The sequence below is a fragment of the Camellia sinensis genome, chromosome 3 (assembly GCF_055761805.1).
Source record: "Camellia sinensis isolate YWXY chromosome 3, ASM5576180v1, whole genome shotgun sequence".
Lineage (NCBI taxonomy): Eukaryota > Viridiplantae > Streptophyta > Magnoliopsida > Ericales > Theaceae > Camellia > Camellia sinensis.
In genome coordinates, this window is record NC_138963.1 from 213076893 (window position 1) to 213097450 (window position 20558).

Consider the following 20558-nt stretch of genomic DNA (forward strand, 5'->3'; position numbering starts at 1 on the left):
ATTATAGCATTGTTCAATTATTTATAAAGCGAACAAATTAAGGGTTTTGGATGTGGGTTGGTTTTTTGATTTTTTAATTTTTTTTGCTATTTTAACCTGAGATTAAAAAGTCTCGTTTGTGATAGACTTTTTAGTTTTTTTAACTTTTGTAAACAAAAATAAAATGATCATGATTTGAATGTGACATTTTATTGTATTGACTTTTTAGCCTATTTTATTTTTTGTTAATTAAAATAGTTAAAAAAACCTCCCACTCTTTATGCCAAATGCTAGATATCATTGAAATTAGCAATATATATATATATATAAAGTAAAAAAATATTAAAAAATGAAACTACTATTTTGTTCTCTTTTTTTTTTTTATACATATTTTCAATCCTAAACATTTCAATTTTTTTCAGGGCATATTTTATTTTAGTTTTTAAAAAAAAAAACACAAAAAAAATCAATTTCCAAACAAAACTTGATCTATTCACCCAAAGAGGAGACGCCACGTGGCAAGATATGTGTGGAATGGTGAACAGCTCAGAATTCTCTTCTCTCATACTCGATGACTACTCTTTTTTTTTCTTTTTTTATTTACTTATTAAACTATGACAAGTAAAGTTAAAAATTAAGGGATAATTTGAGAAGTTGGTTAAAATTTGGATTTTTGGTTTTTTTATTATTTTTTTGTGTATAAAAAATATAAGAGGTGATGTAATTCAAAATGAATTAAAAATTAAAAATTAACTTTTATCTACTTCCCAAATTGCCCATAATTTTTGAACTTTTTAAAATAATATATATAAAAAAATTAAAAAATTAATATGATTAAAAAAAATAAAGAAATTAACTTTTAACGAACTGGTAAAAATAGGCCTACTACTACTTAACACACTTTTGGCCCTTTTGGAAAATTAGTAAAAAGTTAATGTTTTAGTTTTTTTTTTTTAAATCACCTTATCTTTTTATTTTTTTATACATAAAAAGTCAAAAAAATTAAAAAATTAATTTTTTTATGAATTTTCTATAACACCACTTGACACATGAAAGCTTAAATCGGTAGAGAAGTGCTAACGGGACAGTACCCAATCTCTAAAACAAAACCGACGGTATCAACCCGACTTGCACAATTACAAATTACTATGCCTCCGTTTGGAACTGGGTTAGTTTTTTAATTTTTTGATTATTTTAGTCTGAGGTTAAAAAGTCTGATTTAAAAAGAATTTTTTGACTTTTTAATTTTTTTATGAGAGAAGAGTGTAATGATTATGAATTAGATTTGATATTTTATTTTTTGTGATTAAAATAACCTATTTTATTTTTTTTATAACTATTTTAACCCCTAACCCACCAAAACTAACTTCCGAAACTATGCTTATATATCTTTTATCTTTCTTAATTATTTAATCGCAATCACAATATACCCGTATGATACATCAAACATACATTTTTGATTGATCCAAAGCACTCTATGACTAAATTTCTGACTAATCTTAAATTATTATATTTTTATATTTTTAATTATTCAATACAAAATGATGAACTCCAAAACAATTACAAATCAGCTGTCATGTTAACAGTTTTGCGCGCGTGTCCAGAACACCGTACACCTTAAAATTACAAGACACCCCTAAAAAGATCTGGTACTTCCGGTTAAAGTCCAACTAAACACTCTCTCTGTTTTTGAGCTGTAGAAGAATTTCATGACATTTTGCTGAGGGAAAGAAGGAGACCCACCTCTCTTTCTCTCTCCAAAGGACTTTATTTTCTCTCTCCTCCTTTCTTGGTATGTCAGCCGATGAACTCTTCCTCTCTTTGTCTTCACATTTCTAATCTTTTGATTTATATATGTGTGTGTGTGTATGAATGTATTTAACTTTTTGTATCTGTTGTAATTAGACTTAGAATTTGGTTGTTTCCAGATCTGTTCTTTCTTTTGGGTATTCGGATCTTGGATGAATTGATGCTGAATTTGTTTTTTTTATTTTTTATTTTTAACGTTCTGTTTGTTTACTGAGAAAATTGAGGAAAATTAGGAGGTTAGCGTGTTCTACATTGAATAGATTTGTCAGATTGGGCTGATAAACTAAGCCATAGCTTAATTTTACTTGTGTTTTGAAAGGGTTAAATTTTCATTTTGCGGACTCCGAAAAGTAGTTTTTCTTGTCCTCTTTTTCTCATCAACCAAACGGCAAGTGTTTTCTTTTTTAGTTTCTTTTCCACTTCCATTATTTTTGGCTTTTTTGGATTGTATACAATTTCTTATATGTTTGGGGGTTCCACTTTATGGGCAAGACTTTAATATCATCTAACTACTTTGGTGTTTGGGGATGGAAAAAATATATATATATATATACACACATACATCAGTTATGAGATGATTTTCTCAGAAGCAACTAGGTCTGGCTAATTGGAAACTAGATGTGGTTGAAAATGGGTCCTGTTTTGTATGGTTCGGTAATGTTATTGGCTCTCTTGACTGTGCTTTTGTAAATGGGTCCTGTTGAAAATGGGTCCTGTTTAAGGTCTTTATTATAACTTGAGCATGCTGATACTATTCTCCAAGGTTTAAATGCCTATGCAAACTTTGATCTTTCTATTGTGAATTTTGGATTTGATCAGTTGATGGGTAATTTTAATTGTTTAAGTCTTTTGCTATGGATCTCTTGACTGTGCTTTTGTAACAAAAAAATAAAATAAAATAAAACTCGTAAATAATTCAGATTTATTTTTTGTGCTCTAGGAAATTTAGTCCAATGAGTTGTGTGAAGTGACCAACTGGTTTTTGAGCAGTCGTGATCCAGGAAATTTATTTTTTGTTTTCGTTTTTTCATAGCTTGTTGCTCCACAACATTAAGACAGACCAGAAGGCAGCTCTCATGTTGATAGCCTCTTCTACTGGCGGTGAGGTCTTGTGTCTGCTTCTTCATGAAATGCAGAAAGAGTTTATTTATATTTTACAGTGCGATTTTTTTTTGGCATGATTATTTGTTTTTAAATGTTATATTGAGATAGGACGAGATTCATTTTCGTTGCTGTCTATCATCATGCAAATTTGTTGTACGCTTGCTTTTGTTCAACTACTATGTGTATTATATCCTGTCTAGGTATAAGCACGAGAAACTGAGAATCCATTCTGTAGAGATTGTTCTTATATGAAGTCTGTAATTATGCTGCTCATTGATAAAATAAAACTAAATATAAAATTTGTTCTTTGAAGTCTGCAGTTATAGGTTGAACTCAACAGCCGGATTGTGGAAGCACTCACCAGTCACCATGTTTCGTCTCTGGAATCACGGTCAGGAGAATGATAAGCTGCAGGCCGAGGATAAGGTAATGTGATGTTGGAAGCTGTGGAAGCTGAGGGCACACAACTAGTAAAATGAGGCCCGTGATATGTTGTTCCCAAATCTCCATGGCCCTATCCCAAAAAACTCAGTTATTGAATATGTCTCGAGATTCTCACAAGATCTATTGGTTATGAGTATCTTGGGACAGAGAGATTTGGGGACAAAGGATCTTTGGCCATAAATTGATTTCACTATGAATACTTATTAGGTTGAGGCAATTCCCTTGCAATGTAGTGTAATTCACCATTGTTGGATTTTAAATTAGGCAAATGCTAACAAGTGGGCACTGTTTAATATTGAGAAGTGTGTTAAAAAAATTTAAAATAAGTGAAAAGTGTTATGAAATTAATAAAAAGTGTCTTGGATTCTACTTTTTTGTCTTTATCTTGTGCCCTTGGGGCACTTGTCAGCAGGACTCTTTGACTTATTAGATACATGTGTTGATACCTTTTCTTCTAATTCTCATATTCCTTGGAAAATTTTATATAGAATGAATTGCACGTGTTGATTTTTTCGGAGTGCTATGTCGATGCCTTCCTTCAAAAGCTTCACCTTTCACTCACTTGGGATGGGTTACTCAAATCTTTTTTCTACTAGTTTTCAACACAGTTTTGCTTGAAGGCTTAATTGGTGACATGTCTACATAAGAATACTTCTCAAATTACTGCCTAATCTTTGCTATTTTAGCGGATAAGATCCAGTTCCGATAGCATTCATATTTCATACTAATTCTGGCAAATCTTATGCTGAATACAGGTTAATGAGCTCAAGGCTGCTCTTGGACCACTATCAGACCGTGACTTAAAGTATTGCACTGATGCATGCTTGAAGAGGTATTTGGATGCCCGGAACTGGAATGTGGATAAATCAAAGAAAATGTTGGAAGAGACACTGAAGTGGAGATCAACCTATACACCTGAGGAAATCCGTTGGGTTAGTCCTGGCAAAGTTTCCTCATTGTTGATTTTTTTTGCAAAAGTTAAAGATTACTATTCCAAATTATTGTTCATATTGTATCAAAATTATTGAAGATAGTCAGTGTCCCAAAAAAATAAAATAAAATTCTGTATGGTATATCAAAAGATTGGTGGTATTATATGAAGTGATGGAATATGTGAAGTGAAGAGTAGTGAATGAGGTTTATTATTAGAAGGGTTTTTGAATGTGTGAATATTATGCATACATGAGGGTCGTCATCATGCTCATCATCAATAATTATCATTCTTTTGTTTCATTTATTTGTAATTATAGTTTGATTATTCACCTGTTATGGACATTCGCTGGTGTCAGTCCTATTGATCAAGAGGGAGGATACAGAGAGAGTTACAGAACTTACCTTTGGCATAATATGCACAACGTGGTTGCTGTCAATGTTGAAGTTGTGTTCTCATGCTAGGCAGCCTGAGTATTTTACCACTACAAGCAATGGCCCGTGTTGTTCGAATGTTATGTTGGATATAAATTTTTTATTACCATAGGTGTCCTAGTTTTACCTGTCTAGCCCTCTTCCTGATCTAACATATTTTAATTCGTTCTGTCATATTATCATACTTCTGTGTATGTTTACTTCCTTGAGGTTGGTTTGTAAAACTTGAGCTGATCATGTATATCCATATCTTTTGTCAGCATGAAGTTGCGGTAGAAGGTGAGACTGGAAAATTATTTAGAGCAAATTTTCATGACCGCCATGGAAGGACTGTTCTGTTAATGAGACCAGGAATGCAGGTAATGCACTCGTATTATAGTCACTAGAGATGTAGAATCCTTTAGCTTTGGTCTATGTTACATGGACTCAGGTGCGGGTCCAAGCATAAGATCTTCCTAAACCTAAATTTTAGGATATTACGATATGCATCCAAAAGTTGGGTATTGCGGAGACACGTCTTAAACACTTACATATTGTATAATATTTTTAGATATGATGTTGCAACTTATTTAGAAATGTACTTCATACTAAAATGGTATTTAGAGAAAAAATGGAATTTATATCTCTCATGAAATGTTTCTTTACTCGCAAATATGAGCTTCTTCATTGTCAAACACCATATAAATTAGAGGATCAAGTGTTTTAATTGTGTACAGACGTCAAACTCATATTCTACATACTTACCCTTGCCATATCTGGTGCACACAGGTACACCGGGAAAGTAGAAAAGTCCATGTAACATAGGCTTTGGGTGTCTTTAATATTCATGCTGCATTTTATCTTGCAGAATACAACATCAATAGACAATCAGATGCGACATCTAGTGTATCTCATGGAGAATGCCATCCTTAATCTTCCAGAAGGTCAAGAACAAATGGCATGGTTGATAGATTTCACCGGATGGTCTCTAAGCACCAGTGTGCCTATCAAATCTGCTCGAGAAACTATAAATATTCTGCAGAACCACTACCCTGAGAGGCTAGCTGTAGCATTTCTCTACAGTCCACCAAGAATATTTGAAGCATTCTGGAAGGTTTGTTTATGTACCTCTCTCATTCTTTTGTAGATCCTTGCCCCTGCCTCCAATCCTGCGTCGTGCAACTGTTCTCAAATCTCTTATTTTAAGAAGATCCCACTTTGGAAAAAGTACCATTGTCTTGACTTTGAATCTATATGTTAATGTCCTCCTTTTTGAATAGCTTATGACAATTCTGATTTAATTTCATTTTATTGCCCTTGTAAATGCTTTAAACAAACCCCTCAAAAACAGTATTATAGTTTTTTGCTAAGACATAATCAAAATCGTTAGATAGGAATATGAAGGTGGCTTGATTGTGTTGGCAATAACTTGTGCTTTTGCTAATGAGTGTGTTTGTGAATTGGTGGAAATACCACATGATTTCATTCCCGTGGATTAACTCTTGTTGATTTTGTTGGCACAGATTGTTAAATATTTCTTGGATACCAAAACATTCGAGAAGGTGAAATTTGTGTACCCAATGAACAAAGATAGTGTTGAACTAATGAGGTCATATTTTGATGTGGATAATCTTCCAACTGAGTTTGGTGGAAAGGCCTCGCTAGAGTATGACCATGAGGAGTTTTCAAAGTTGATGACCAAAGATGATGAGAAAACTGCAACATTCTGGGGTTTCAGTGATGATAAGCACAGACACGTTAATGGTGGCTACTCTGGAGCAGAGGTGGTTCCCGAGCCTACACCCCTTGCACCGCCAGCCAGCTAAACCTGACGCTGTAGAAGTGTAACGAGTTCAAAGTACTCATGTTACTCAAAACTAACAAGTAACTGCGGGCACAAGTTTTCACTGATGAAAACAGATAATTAAGCTGACTTTATAATTTCTTCCATTAGTACCTTCTTATTTTACTCTTTTTTTTTTGGGTTACTTAATGACGGTACATTGCAATGGTAGTTTAAACTCATGTATTAAATAGATGATGGATCTGTTATCTGTGTTTGTGTGTGTACACAATGATCAGATTGGAGATCGGATAGTAAGATGTCCACTATATTTATCTGAAGAACATAGTGTGTTTGTGCATGTATGCACTGAGAGCTGCCTGGTGATCCCTAGGATGCAGCACGTCTAGATGTTAAATACTAGTTGGCAAGGGTTTAGAGGAATGTGGTTAAAGGGTTTCGGTGATCAGGTGATTTGGTTGGTCAGGCTCAACAAAAATTTTGTATCCTTGCCATGATTGGAAGGAATCTTTGAACCAATTATTTTTTCTGCCATGATTGGAAGGAATCTTTGAACCAATTATTTTTTCTGCCCTGGTTTATATTGATGATATCCTCTTCATTCTCTCTGAGAAAAAGATGAAAATTGGCAAATCTACTACTGATTTTTTGGGAATACATATTTCACAAGACCAACAGAGTCCTCAGCCAAAGCTGAGGAAGCAGTAGAGATTGACAGAAATGGGTCGGATTGAACACTTGGTTGAGTGACAAAAGAAAAGTTGCTTGGACAATTGAAATGCAGACATGTTAGTATTTAAGAAATTTGTTTTAAGAAGTTTCAGGTAGTCCCTTACGCCCGGGAACGACTATAGTGCGAGAAACTGGTTCTGAGAAACTGGTTTTGAGGTACCATACATGAAAATAAATATCAGCCATTAGATGTACTCTTTTGATCTGGTGCATCCATTCAAAACTTTTTGTAACCGGTTACAACCGGTAAAAAATTAAACACACTTACCACTCGCGAAGAAAGGCGACGAAATTAGTTAAAGGAAAATGAGTGAGAGCACTAATTAGTGCTATTATTAATGATGTGGCAGTGGGTCTCACCAGAAATGATTTGATATTTTGGCCTTGGTGTTGTATTTTTTTTTATTTTGTTGAGTGCCATGTCATTAGTGGTCTTTTTAGAGCTCCAAAATTAGTGGTCTCTATGATTGTTAATTAAAATTCACAAAGATTCCGTTTATTTTCAGAGATAGAATGAAGGGGATTCATAGTGAAGGGATTAATAGTGAGGGTATTAAATAAAATTATATTTATTTTGATGATAGTTGTTAGTGTAAGAATTGTTAAATTATTTTTATATAAAATAATAAAATAAATAAAAAAATAAACATTAATATTTAAAAAAAATTCTCAATATATAAAAAATATAAAATATAAAAAAATTTCTAATCTCCTAACTATTTTTCTAATACCACCTCCACCTTCTATATCCCAATCCCCCTTCCAACTTCTATCTATATCCCCTCCTCCATCCTAATCCATTCCCCAACTCAACTCAACAAATTAACACAACACTAAATAATCTCACCTCCATCCTAATCTCTTCCCATCCATTACACCCCAAAACAGACAGGGCCAAAGTGTGGTAATTATGATGTTTCTACCTTTTATTTCGGAAAAAAAACAATTACACCTATTGAAGTTTGTTTTTAATATAAATATTTTTGTTATGTATTGAAAATTACATCTCTTTCCTTATGGTTTACACTTTTATCACAGTTCAATTTTTCTGTTAGTCAATCGTTAAATCAACTAACAGAAAAAATTAATATAAGAAATTAATTTTTTAATATGGCTATTTTACCGTTGTTTGCATATTTAAAATTGACAAATAATTTATTGTTTAAGAAAATTTGATAGGCCCCCATCGTAGTATTTGGTTACGACCTATTATGGTGTCAGTTATAACTATTGATTATAACATTATTTTAACTATGATTCAAAACGTATTTGGTTATTCCTTATCCAGTGTTTGGTTATAATTTTTTTAAATTATGATTAAAAAGGATCTAATTATAATATTTGTAATAATTAACACCATAAAAATTTGTGTACCATAGCATTACCTAAATGTTTTATAGTATAATAATATATGTATAGAATAAATTTTTATAATTTCCTGCAGATTTTCTTTACTTATCTAGTAATTTTTTTAAATTTTTTTTTTTAATAAGAGTAAAATGGGCATTTAAAAAAAATTAATTTATTATATTAGTTTTTTCCATTAGTTGGGTTAACAATTGATTAAGGGAAAGAATTATAATTGAAGTTTGAACCTTAGGGAGGGGAATGTAATTTTTAAAACGTAAGGGGGATACTTGTATTAAAGACAAACCTCAAAGGGTGTCAGTGTAATTTACCCTTTTATTTAAGCATGGATAAGTTAATTTATAGGATAAATTACAAATACACTCCCTAAGGTTTGCTTAAAATACAGATTGCTTTCTGTGGTTTGAAAAATTACAAATAGCCCATTGTTAGAATTTTTTATTTAACTGAATTAACTTAAAAAATGAAATTCATAAAATTATCTAAATTATTAATTAAAACATATTTCTAACATCATTAAAAACTGTTAATTGATTTGATGATTTATTAATAAAAGGAACAATTTATTATGGAATTAAAAACCTCAGGGGTGAAATGTAATTTTTAAAACCACAAAGAACGATTGGTATTTTAATTAAATCTCAAGGGATACATTTATAATTTATCCTAGTTTATAATACTTTTATTTTTTTTGAAAAAAAAAAAACGTGGTAATTGATTCAAGAAATCAACCATTGCCCTTTCAATTAATTATGTGACATCTTCCAAATTAACTTCAATTTAGGCCTATTTTGATAATTATTAAAAAAAAGAGTCAATTTATTAATTTATTTAGGTTATATTATTCCTCTATTTTTTCACATATTTTTTTTTAAAAAAAAGCCAAAATATTAATTTTTTTCCTACTTATCAAAATAGGCCTTAATCAAAATCAAAATTTATTTTACCTCCCTGTGTTATCATATAATAGTACTTTATTTCCTATCTTTTAAAAATAATTATATACCTCTCATATGATTTTTGACTAAAATACAATATTAACTCCATTAATATTAATAATAATAAATAATTATATCATTACTACTCAATTAGATTCTATTTATTATTTCATGATTTATCATCGTCCCAAAAAAGTTGAAAATTACTCGTTGAGGTTCCACTTACTATTTCACTAAACTCCACTTATTACTCAGTTTTTGTTTCACTTACTACTCAATGAGCTTCCACTTGATATTTCACTATACTATACTTACTACTCAATGAATTTTCACTTACTATTCCATTAGACTTTACTTACTGCTCAATGAGATTTCACTTACTATTTTATTACACTTCACTTACTACTCAATTTTTAGTTTCACTTACTACTTCAATAGCCTCCATTATCTACTCAATTTTGGTTTTACTTACTACTCAATAAGTTTCCACTTACTATTTTATTACAGTTCACTTACTACTCAATTAGACTCTATTTACCACTAAATTAAACTTTGCTTACTACTTAATAAGACTCCACTTACTATTCGTTAATTATTTACTTACTACTCCATCAAACTTGACTTACTATCTAATTAAACACTACTTATTACTCAATGAGATTCAACTTACTACACAATCAAACTCCACTTCACTTCTACTTAAAAAGACATCCTTAATTGGATTTGATTTACTACTCTTAATCCCACTTACTACTCATTTAAATCCCACTTAGTTGTATCGTATTAAATCTCAGTTACTATTCAACGAGAGACTTCACTTACTAGTTGTAGGGACATAATTTTTTAATGACAATATGTGACCGAGGTGTCACTGAAGTGCCAACCGAGGTGCCACGTGTCCTGGTCATGATGCCTTATCTGCGAAGATACCGGAATCTGAGATAAGTGGATAAGGGACACGAGTCCTAGAATGAGAGATGATTTCAGTTTGGGTAAAGATAAGACTCTTAGAGAGTTTATCCCTGTAACAACTCAGACTTTTAATTATTCTATAAAATTTATACTAATATTATTTAATCACAGTAAGGAAAATATATAATTTATTATATATTATTATGTGTAATTTTGTATAATAATACAATTATTAAAAGTTTAAGGGTCAAAATATAAATAAGAATAATAATAGTGATAATAATAATAATAATAATGGATGTGGTAGTAAAATAAATAATTAATTTTCTATTGGTATATGATAAAGTGTAATTTAATTAAGAATTCATTTATTTATGTAATTATATTAAAAATTTAGGTTAAAGTGCAATTATCTTAAATATCTATTAAAAATAAGAATAAATATTTATAATTTATTATCGAATCTATTGGAAGATTCGGGACTGGAATCTATTGGAAGATTCGGGACACGTATGTGCCTAATCTCCCTATAAATAGGAAGACGTTTCATCCGGAGGAAAAAGAAGGAAGAAAGAAAAGGAAATGAAAGGAAAGAAAAGGGAAGAAAGAGAGAAAGGAGAGAAAGAATGGAAAAATAATGGAAGTTTTGATAGTGGAAAGAAAGAGTGAGATATTAAAGTTAAGGTGAGTTATATTATACCTTGTGTAACTATAATATATTTTACGTATGTTTTAACTTACCATAGTTTATTTTATACAAGTTATGTTTTATAAATTATTATAAACTATATTAATATTTCAGTTATGTGGATTACTTTCTGAACCCTATTTACTAAAGTGAAACCCATGGATATGTTTGTTTATATTTTAAAGAATATTTGACTATAACCTTATAAACAATTATGTTTTGTATGTACCATCACGAGAGTCCCACGCCTTGGGGGACTTAAATAACCATTGATCTCTGTTTGGTCATTTTGTGACCCTCTGTCTGTCATGGATCCATTGACCTCTATTCTGTGCAGAGTAAAGTGCTGTGCGGAGATAAGTGCTACACTGTTGTGGGAGTCACCTCTATAATCCGTACGAGCCACCTCTTGAACCCGTACCTCTGTTCTGACTGTCACTCATGTGACCTCTGTTCTGTTCTGTTCTGTACCGTGGTTATGATTATTTATTTACATAATTTTTGTATTTCAGTTTCTGCTACTTAAATGATTTATTTACCAAACTGAGTTATGTAAATGTTTTGGCCTAACTAACTATCCATGGTTATTTCATGTCCCTTATACTCTTGGTATAATATTTCTTAATATGCCATATGCTTATAGCTGTTTACCAATTTTCAGGAAACAGTGCAATTCAGAAATAGTTTTTAGAAAATCTTAAACGCAGGGCTGCGGAATAGACACACACAGCACTTTTATGATATTTTTATATGTAAATATCGGCCTTTTTGGTCAATTTATTTTGTAATAAAAATAGAAATTCCAATAATTATTTTGGTACCCTCATTTAAATATTATTTCTGCTTGCATTTATTAATTTGTTTAAGAATTGGCCAGAGGTAACCTCAGTTACTGGCCATCACTATGCTTAACCCTTTGGCACGGGGAGCAGGCCGTGACAATCTCAATCCTACTAGGAGTCCAAGATTAGCAGTAATCCTAAGTCTATTGAAGCTAGGCTTATATTGGGACTAGGTTTGTGTTTGCTATATAAGAGAGGCACTCTCATGGGTCTAAGGTCTGCTTTTTATGCTTTGAATAGTAAGTTAAGCACTTGTGCTATCTTTGAGAGATAACTGACTTGATCGTTGGAGTACCCCCGGGTAGACGAACCACCGCTAGAATCTCTTCTTTTTGTTAACAGGTTGTTCGGGTTTAATCTATTTTGCCAGTGCTCTTCAACTAAGTACTAGTTTGGCAGTGTGGTCGAAAATTGACACCCACACTAGTCAATCATATTTTACTTACTATTCAATTAAATATGACTTACTACTCAATAAGACACTACTTAATTGGACTTGACTTACTACTTAATTAAATCTCACTTACTACAGACTTTACTTACTACTCAATCATATTCCACTTACTACTTAATCAAATCTCACTTACTGCTCAATAAGCTTCTATTTACTATTTTACTATACTTCACTTATTACTCAATGAGTTTTTACTTACTACTTCACTAGACTCTATTTACTACTCATTGAGTTTCTACTTACTATTTTATTACACTTCACTTAATACTCAATTTTGGTCGTGACAATACTTCACTTATTACTCAATGAGCTTTTACTTACTATTTCTACTAACGATATTCTCTTGATTGCCAATGTTGTACTTACCAGTGTCAATATCATCATCATCATCCAACTATTGTCTTCCATCTGTGGCAAGTATAATAAAATTAATTAAATCAAACCAAATGATAAATGATATTACAATTAGTTAATGAGACTCCACTTATCATTAGACTTTATTTACTACCCAATTAAATTGTAATTATTATTTAATGAGTTTCTACTTACTATTTCATTAGATTTTACTTACTACTCAATTAAATTTCACTCACTACTCAAGTAGTAAGTAAAAACTCATTAAATAGTAAATACAGTCTAGTGAACTAGTAAGTGGAAGCTTATTGAGTAGTAACTGAATTGTAATGAAGTAATAAGTTGAAGCACATTGGGTAGTTAGTGGGATCTAGTGAAGTAGTAAGTGAAAAATCATTAAGTAGTAAATAAAGTCTACTGAAGTAATAAGTAGAAGGTCATTGAGTAGTAAATAGAGTCTACTGAAGTAGTAAGTGAAATCAAAATTGAGTAGTAAGTGTATTCATTTATAACCATTAAAATATATTGACAAATGAGAGTTCTTTCTAAGCTATTTTATTTTCAATCTATGCTTTACAATAGTTTAGATGTTAAAAAATATTAGGAAGAAAAAAAATATTTCATTATGAATATTAAATTGAAAAAACAAAATTATGAATTTATAAAAGTTTCTAAAAGATTTTTTGAGTTGTAGGTAAAAAAAAAAAAAAAGAGTAACTATTTTAAATTAATGTTTTTAAAAATAATTTTAAATAACTTATAATTCAAAAAGCATTTTGTTTATAATTTTTTTCTTTTTTATTTATTTTTAATATTATATCAAAAATTAATTTTTCAAAATAATGACTATTTAAAAATAATTAGTAAATTTTAACAAATTTTAATAAATTAATATTTAAATATCATATTTTAATTTTTACAAATCATAACAAGACAAAATATGGAGGGAAAATAGTTAAATATCAATAGTTTTATATATTTAAAATTAATTTAAAATGCAAAAAATGAAACAATTTAAAAAAAAAATGAAAGTGACCTGTTTAGCAGGTAATATTTTGAATAATAAACTTATTCATAATAAATAGTAAGTGAGTAAATAGCAAACAGTAAGGTGGTGTTTGGCAAGTGGGTTGGGGCTAAAATAGCCACAAAAGACAAAACAGGCTATTTTAGCCACAACAAACAAAACATCACATCCAACCCATAATCATTACACTCTTCTCTCACAAAAAAAAGCCAAAAAGCCAAAAAGCCAAAAAGCCAAAAAGCCCTTCCCAAACCAAGCTTTTTAGCCCAGGCTAAAATAGCCAAAAAAGCCAAAAAGCCAACCCACTTCCCAAACGGAGGCTAAGTATGTTTGCAATAAATGATAAGTCAACATCATTTTTTTAATTTTAAAATTAACTAAAACTACTCTAATTTTTAGAAAACCACCTTACTTTTTCTACTTAATTTTACTATCCACTTATCCACTGGTTAGCATTCATCCTATCCAAATCTAATGGTTCATATCTTTTTATGTCCGATACATGAAAACCACTTTCATGTATGGTAGAATTTTCCCTTACGCCCATGAAAGGAACGGGATAATCTGGCATCATGCTGCTGCCATTTCTAGGAAGTCCCTCACGCCCATGAAAGGAAGGGGATAATCTAATATATGGCGCTGCTGCCATTTCTAGGATTGACTGGCATCTCACCTGCACAGGTTCCTTCATAGTGTAGTTTTGGTTGTAAATTCAACTTGGTTTCAGGCTCGTGTGCCTTCCAGAACTGAGGGGGTCTTTGAGCCAGCCTCATGAAAATCAGCAGCAAAGCACCCCATGCCATACCAGTTTTGTTAAAATAGACAGGACAGTAAAATCATATTCACCAGTTTATTCCAGAAGTGCATTAACTAGTGAGAGAAAAAATATAACTGAATATGCTCATATATGTAGCTATTATTTGCACTGATACGGATTGTCTGATATGTGACCTTACAGAAACACAAAATGATTTACAGAATAGTACAAAGTCATACAAACTCTAAGTCCCATGTATGCCAACTTTAATCCTTATAAACAGTGGTCAAATAACTTACTACATCAAAAATAAGAGAAATAACAATAAAAAGTGAAGCACACAAAATGACTGATAAACCACACGAGCTTACACCAAGAAAATTTGCAGTCACTAGGAAGAAAATGTGGTTTTCCATAAAGAGAGATTATATAAACCGCCTTTTAAAGTTCCGGGTAGTAGATTGGTAGGTACGGACAAAGAGACCGACTCCTATTCCAATTCCAAGGCAAACACCAAGGCCTATCCCAACACCTACCCTTACACCAGCATTGAACCAAGAGAGTTCACCATCTTCACCTTCCATATATTCTGTCCTCCAGTACATGTTGTTGTAGTCTTCTTCACTTTCTGGTTTGTAGTTTCTGTATTCTGCCACCTGCAGAGTCAACAATGGAAATTTCATGTAGAGTAGGCATGAAAAATACAATGTTTATGAATCAAGGATCAAAATTTCAAGGCACAATGAAATGCAAAGGGCCTTTTTGGATTTAGAAGGGGGAAGGAGACCCTGGGGATCAACCCTGGATCAATGAGCTGGCTCTACCAGTGCTTTGCCAATGCACCATTGCCACATGCTCTTTCAATACCAATTGGACCCTGATATAACGGAGCTAGATAATGGTGATATTATTCATCCGTTGATCAAGAAAGCTTTCATTTTTTTTAAAAGAACAATTTGAAATCCTATTGATTCTAACAACTTTCGACCAAATCTGAATCTTTTCTTGTTTTGTAGATCTTGTTATACATCTATCATAGCCTCCTCTAACATTCTTGACTGATTGTTTTACATCTTGACAAATGACATTACCTCCGCATATCAGACATTGACAAGAAGCTAATGTACACCTTAACAGAAAGCAAAATCCAATCAAGCAAATGACATCTAGTATGGTGTGCCAGCAGGGTATTGGGATTTACCAACTAATAGATTAAGTTTTAAACATGCATGAGAAAAAATTACAATGATTGAGTTATTTTTATCATATAATCATTATTTATGACTTCACAAAATCAAAACTTTCCATGACGGTTCCCAAAAACGCCTCAATATTTTCTCTTCATGCTAGTTTCTAGCCAAGAACTTATCCCACAAAACACACAAAAAAACTGACCTTTTAATAGCCAACTACCGCTCCTATTGGTCCGAGAGTACCGAATAATTACTGAAAAATGCTCTACAAAAGGTTTACAAAGAGAAAATGGACCCCACAACAAATGGCTGTGGTGATGAGAGTGGATGATGCATGTCAGCTTTTGGCAGAATATGGATAATGCAACAGAAAACAAAAAGGGATAATCAAGTCTTAGTTAATCCCTTTAAAAACATGTGCCCTTCCCATACCCCAGCCATGACATATCTATCTAGGATAAGATTCTGTTTGCCAATCCAAGAACCAAGTAAAGTCCTCACAGAAAAAGAGCTTTTTTGTAACTAGAAACATGTTTGAAGAGAGGAAGCATTCGAGCAAGCATCCATAACAAGAGGGCATGGTTCCCATGAGGAGCGCCCATTTTCTTGCACTTTGAGCTACTTTTTTTTCTTCTTTTGTTGTTGGTGTGTGTGTGTGTGCAGGAATTGCGAAACTCCTAACCAGGATCAGTGAGACATGAAAAACAAAGAAGAACAAATAAACAAGAAATGTAAATCACGCGCACCCACAATAACAAAAGATTTAAGCGATTCATCTTGAAACTAGAATTACGGACCAAGCGATATAGTTACAGAGATGACCTTCTCCTCAACTACAAATAAATATAATTCGGAAGGGCTAGAAGTCAACAAGTGCATAAATATCAAAATACCTAACTCCGAAATTCCGTTGAATGGTTACGGGAAAAGCCTAGAATCTGCAGTCTAGTGGTTTATATATAGTACTTATCAGACTCAAACTACCACCAACAAGCTACTCTTCAATCAACATTGTTGTAGCATGAATATTGAAACAAACGACAGGAAACTTAGCCCACCATAGTGACTTTAGCTACAAAGATGTTTAACATGGAATCAAGTGCTCTTGAATGTTGTAGCATGAATATTGAAACAAACAACAGGAAACTTAGCCCACCATGGTGACTTTAGCTACAAAGACGTTTACATGGAATCAAGTGCTCTTAAATGTGCAAGCAATAACATGGTCAAAGAAAACTGATGAGGGGTGGATGTGATTATAGGCAATTGGGAATAACTAACGAGTCTAGATATAAATATTTGGCAGCAAAAATGAGATAATAGCATCAATGTAGCACTCAAACTGTGGAGGAATGCTATCCAGATCTCAGAAAAATAAAGAGAACCTCAAAAAATTGTAGTTTCAGAAAAATTTCACAATATGTATTACCTGCAGATCAAGTCCATGGGCGACATTTTTCGGGGATTCGGCTGTCTCATACTCCGGGATTGAATCCAGCATCCCCTTCCTATTCTGTTTTCTCCGGAAACCAAGTTGCAAAGTCTTGGTTAGGATAATTGGTCTTCCTGAGAAACAACCGGCAACATAGACTTCAATAGTAGGTGACAACGACTCAGAACCCACAATTTGTTTTCCCTTCAAGAATCCACTCGTCGCAGTCATCATTGATTCACAATTCATGTTCCATCCTTGTCTGCTCTTTGAGTCACCATTAAAACCATTGGTATTTGACATCTCCAAAACCCCATATAACACCGGCTCTTCTTTATCGAAAACCTCAAATTTCACACTCCCTGCAAACCTTATACTATCAGTGCTCACGAATGTGGCTTCCTCGGATTTTTTATCCACTCTGTCTCTCCGAAGAGAAGATGAGATTCCTTCTGAGTTAATGCCACATCGCACGCCATTCACTTCAAGGACAGTATCGAGGCTTAGAGGGATGTGATTCAGAGTGAGACACTCGGGGGTCGAATCATCGACCAAGAAATTGCTGATTCTAACATAGAAAACTCTCAATTGAAACCACGGCGATGATAATTTGCTGTAGGGTTGGTACAAAGGGTGCCTAATGATCTGGAGCCGGGGATCAGATGTCTTGTTTTCGCTCAATGTTTCGTAAGAATTTTTCATTTTTCAGGACCTCAATCCATGTAATTGTGAAGCAGACAAGGAGAGAAACCCTGATCCAGAACCAAGAGGTCATTATTGGATTTTAGAAAATGAAAAACAGTGAACTGTGTAAATTTCAGAATTAAGGCAACAAATAGTGAATGAAATCAACTAGATAGGAGAACCCAGAAACCCTTTGTGATCAAATACGTGAGTCTGTGATCAAATCTACTACATCAACAAAATCCAACAGTATTGGGGTTGCAACTTGCCAGGTAAGAAAGAAACCCTAATTGTAGGAACTGAAATCCTTGATATAACGAAAAGAGAGAAGAAAAATTCATAACTGAAAAGGGTATATGTACATAACCGTACTTAGGGAGATTAAAACCCTAAAATAGAACAGAAAGAGAGAGGATAATACTGTGAAGATATATAATTCAAATCTTTGGAAGCTACAAAACAAGAACCAAAGATCTTTACACTTAATACCATCTAAGAAAAATTAATACCCATAATAAAATTCCAAGCCAAAAAATAAAAAATCCTTGTGTGAGATTGAGATCATGAAAATGAATATCACACCAAATACAAGAAATAAACAAACACTAAGCATGTAGTGAAACTTTTGATATGTGATATTTAAGAACCCACCAGCTCTCTCTAGATCCAAAGCTAATCAGTGGAAGAGAGTCCTTTATTTATTTATTTATTTTTGCAATTCCAAATTGAGCAAAAAGTAGATTGAGCTGAGCTTAATACCCTGCAAGTCTCTCTGCTCTTGAGAGAAAGAGAGCTTTAGAGAGAGAAAAATCAGAATAAACCTGCCGGCAATTAAGAATAAAACACGTATCATAGAACCTAGAACCAGCCAAAAATTTCCCCTCTCTCTCTCTCTCTCTCTCTCTCTCTCTCTAGAATTTAGAATAAAACAGAGCCACAAAGCATAAAATAGCATAAAAGACTTGCCACGAAAATCTTCCATCCACAAGCTGGCTCTGTCCTTTACCTTTTGTAGTATATACTTATATATCTCTATCGATTAAAAACCTCCAATGGATCAAATCCAAGCTGCGATTGGTACTCTCTCTCTTTCGAATCGCTTTCAAGCTCCAAGCTGAGAGGTTTTGATCTCCTCTCTCCTTCCCAATTTTTGTGGCCCAAATCGCAATAGTGAAAAAAACAGAGCAACCCAACTAACTCTTCAAATCACTTTCTCAGATCAAAACTTGGATGTACTTTCTCACTCTAAAGCAATCTGGTTCGAGAAATCCAAAGGTGGACGAAATGGGGAAACTTTTTATACTCTGCCTCAAAAAAAATCTTTAAATTCTATGATGTTTTTTTTATTGATTCATATGATGGGTTTTTTGAATAGTTTAATGACTAGGTACATATCTCAAATACTAGAAATTGACCATGTTCGGATCATATGATCTTATCCAAATTTCTATGAAAATTCATACCCATGAGGGTCGGTCTTTGGGTTGGTCTTGAAAAGGATGGCCCAGAAGCCAGGATGGAGGGAAAGGAGAAGCATCCAACGGCTCTAAACACATGGTGGCATGGCCGTTGTGGACTTGAGTACTTAAGTGATGATTGGGAGAGGTCTAGCCATGCGAGTTATTACACGTGTCCATGTATAGATTGCTCCCGTCCATCTACGGCTGCAAGAGCCGAGCCGAACTTTAATATGTTTACGCTTGTTTATTAAGATTTTAATGAATTTGAATTCAAGTTTGAATTCAAACTAAATAAAAAATTAACGAGCCGAGCTCGAATCGAGTTGGCTTAGGCTCGACTTGAGGTCGAACCTGTTCACAAGCCTTAACGAGCCAAAAAAATTATAAATTCATACATACATGTGAGACTAAAGTTACAATTAAAACTTTGATTATACAATTATATATACAATATATATAAACATATTAAAAAAAAGTCCATATTTTACTAAAATAATAATATCTACTATCACTATTATGTAAATGTACTATCTATAGTTAATTATTATTTACATTTATATTTTTTAAATCTATAAATAGCATATTTCTCTTATTTTTTATATATATTTTTATATTATTTAATATATAAATAATAAATATTAAACGAGCCAACTTACGAGCAGAGCTTTAGAATGTTTGAGCTTGTTTATTAAAAATTTAATGAGCTCGAGCTCGAGTTCGAACACAGAAAAAATTTAACGAATCACATTCAAACGAGCTCTTACCGAACCGAATTCGAGTCTGTTCATGAACGGCTCTGTTCATTCACAGCCCTATATCCATTGAAACAAAGTGTTTTTTTTGAAGCAATCTAAACAAAGTGTTTGGGAAATCTATTTTCATACGCTACTTAGTTCAGTATACATTACTTATTAATATATATACTTATAAATTTAATTAGAAATTATTTATTTAATTCCACGTATCTCATATTTCAACTATAACCATTAACTCAAATATTATGATCAAGTTTGACTATTCTAAATAAGTACACATTTTTTTATCTTTTTATCTTTTTTTCATTACATCATCTCTTTACTTTTCTGCACATCTTTTAATAAAGGGAGCTTTTTTGATAAATCCATTTTCTAAGAGTTTTATTCCATCCAATCCATATTCTTTTTTACTATTCCATTAGGTCCAATTTGAGATAAGAAGACCAAAATACCCTTTTCATCTACTTATATTTTATTT

At 32.4% G+C, this 20558-nt stretch overlaps 2 protein-coding genes across 10 annotated transcripts; one reads left to right on the forward strand and one right to left on the reverse strand.

Moving 5' to 3' along the window:
- The first annotated feature begins 1626 nt into the window (after positions 1–1626).
- Positions 1627–7043, forward strand: LOC114322729 (Sec14p-like phosphatidylinositol transfer family protein). Of its 6 annotated transcripts, none has more exons than XM_082922188.1 (8): positions 1628–1771; positions 2822–2889; positions 3206–3318; positions 4092–4268; positions 4962–5060; positions 5549–5794; positions 6204–6502; positions 6791–7043. In XM_082922188.1, exons 2-8 carry the CDS (start codon positions 2865–2867, stop codon positions 6801–6803), a joined length of 972 nt encoding a protein of 323 aa, XP_082778314.1. In that variant the 5' UTR covers positions 1628–1771; positions 2822–2864; the 3' UTR covers positions 6804–7043. The 6 variants fall into 6 exon arrangements, with proteins under 6 accessions (XP_028125924.2, XP_082778314.1, XP_082778316.1 ...); XM_028270124.2 differs by having other exon boundaries at positions 1648–1771; positions 3213–3318; XM_082922189.1 differs by having other exon boundaries at positions 1665–1771; positions 2729–2889.
- A 7644-nt stretch (positions 7044–14687) lies between these two features.
- LOC114322728 (uncharacterized protein At1g01500) lies at positions 14688–19403 on the reverse strand. Of its 4 annotated transcripts, none has more exons than XM_028270120.2 (3): positions 18832–19403; positions 17179–17933; positions 14688–15212 (listed from the first exon to the last, which is right to left on the reverse strand). In XM_028270120.2, the coding sequence occupies exons 2-3, from the start codon at positions 17881–17883 to the stop codon at positions 14982–14984; spliced, it is 936 nt and encodes a 311-aa protein (XP_028125921.2). In that variant the 5' UTR covers positions 17884–17933; positions 18832–19403; the 3' UTR covers positions 14688–14981. The 4 variants fall into 4 exon arrangements, with proteins under 4 accessions (XP_028125921.2, XP_028125920.2, XP_028125918.2 ...); XM_028270119.2 differs by having other exon boundaries at positions 18872–19316; XM_028270117.2 differs by having other exon boundaries at positions 18517–19189.
- Between the last annotated feature and the right edge of the window lie 1155 nt (positions 19404–20558).

Coding starts and splice junctions, on each gene's coding strand:
- LOC114322729 (XM_082922188.1), top strand. CDS start 2,865: ATGTTGATAGCCTCTTCTACTGGCG. Junction 4,269..4,961: donor CACCTGAGGAAATCCGTTGG/GTTAGTCCTGGC, acceptor ATCTTTTGTCAG/CATGAAGTTGCGGTAGAAGG. Junction 5,795..6,203: donor TATTTGAAGCATTCTGGAAG/GTTTGTTTATGT, acceptor TTGTTGGCACAG/ATTGTTAAATATTTCTTGGA.
- LOC114322728 (XM_028270120.2), bottom strand. CDS start 17,883: ATGAAAAATTCTTACGAAACATTGAGCGAAAACAAGACATCTGATCCC. Junction 15,213..17,178: donor CCCATGGACTTGATCTGCAG/GTAATACATATT, acceptor TTGACTCTGCAG/GTGGCAGAATACAGAAACTA.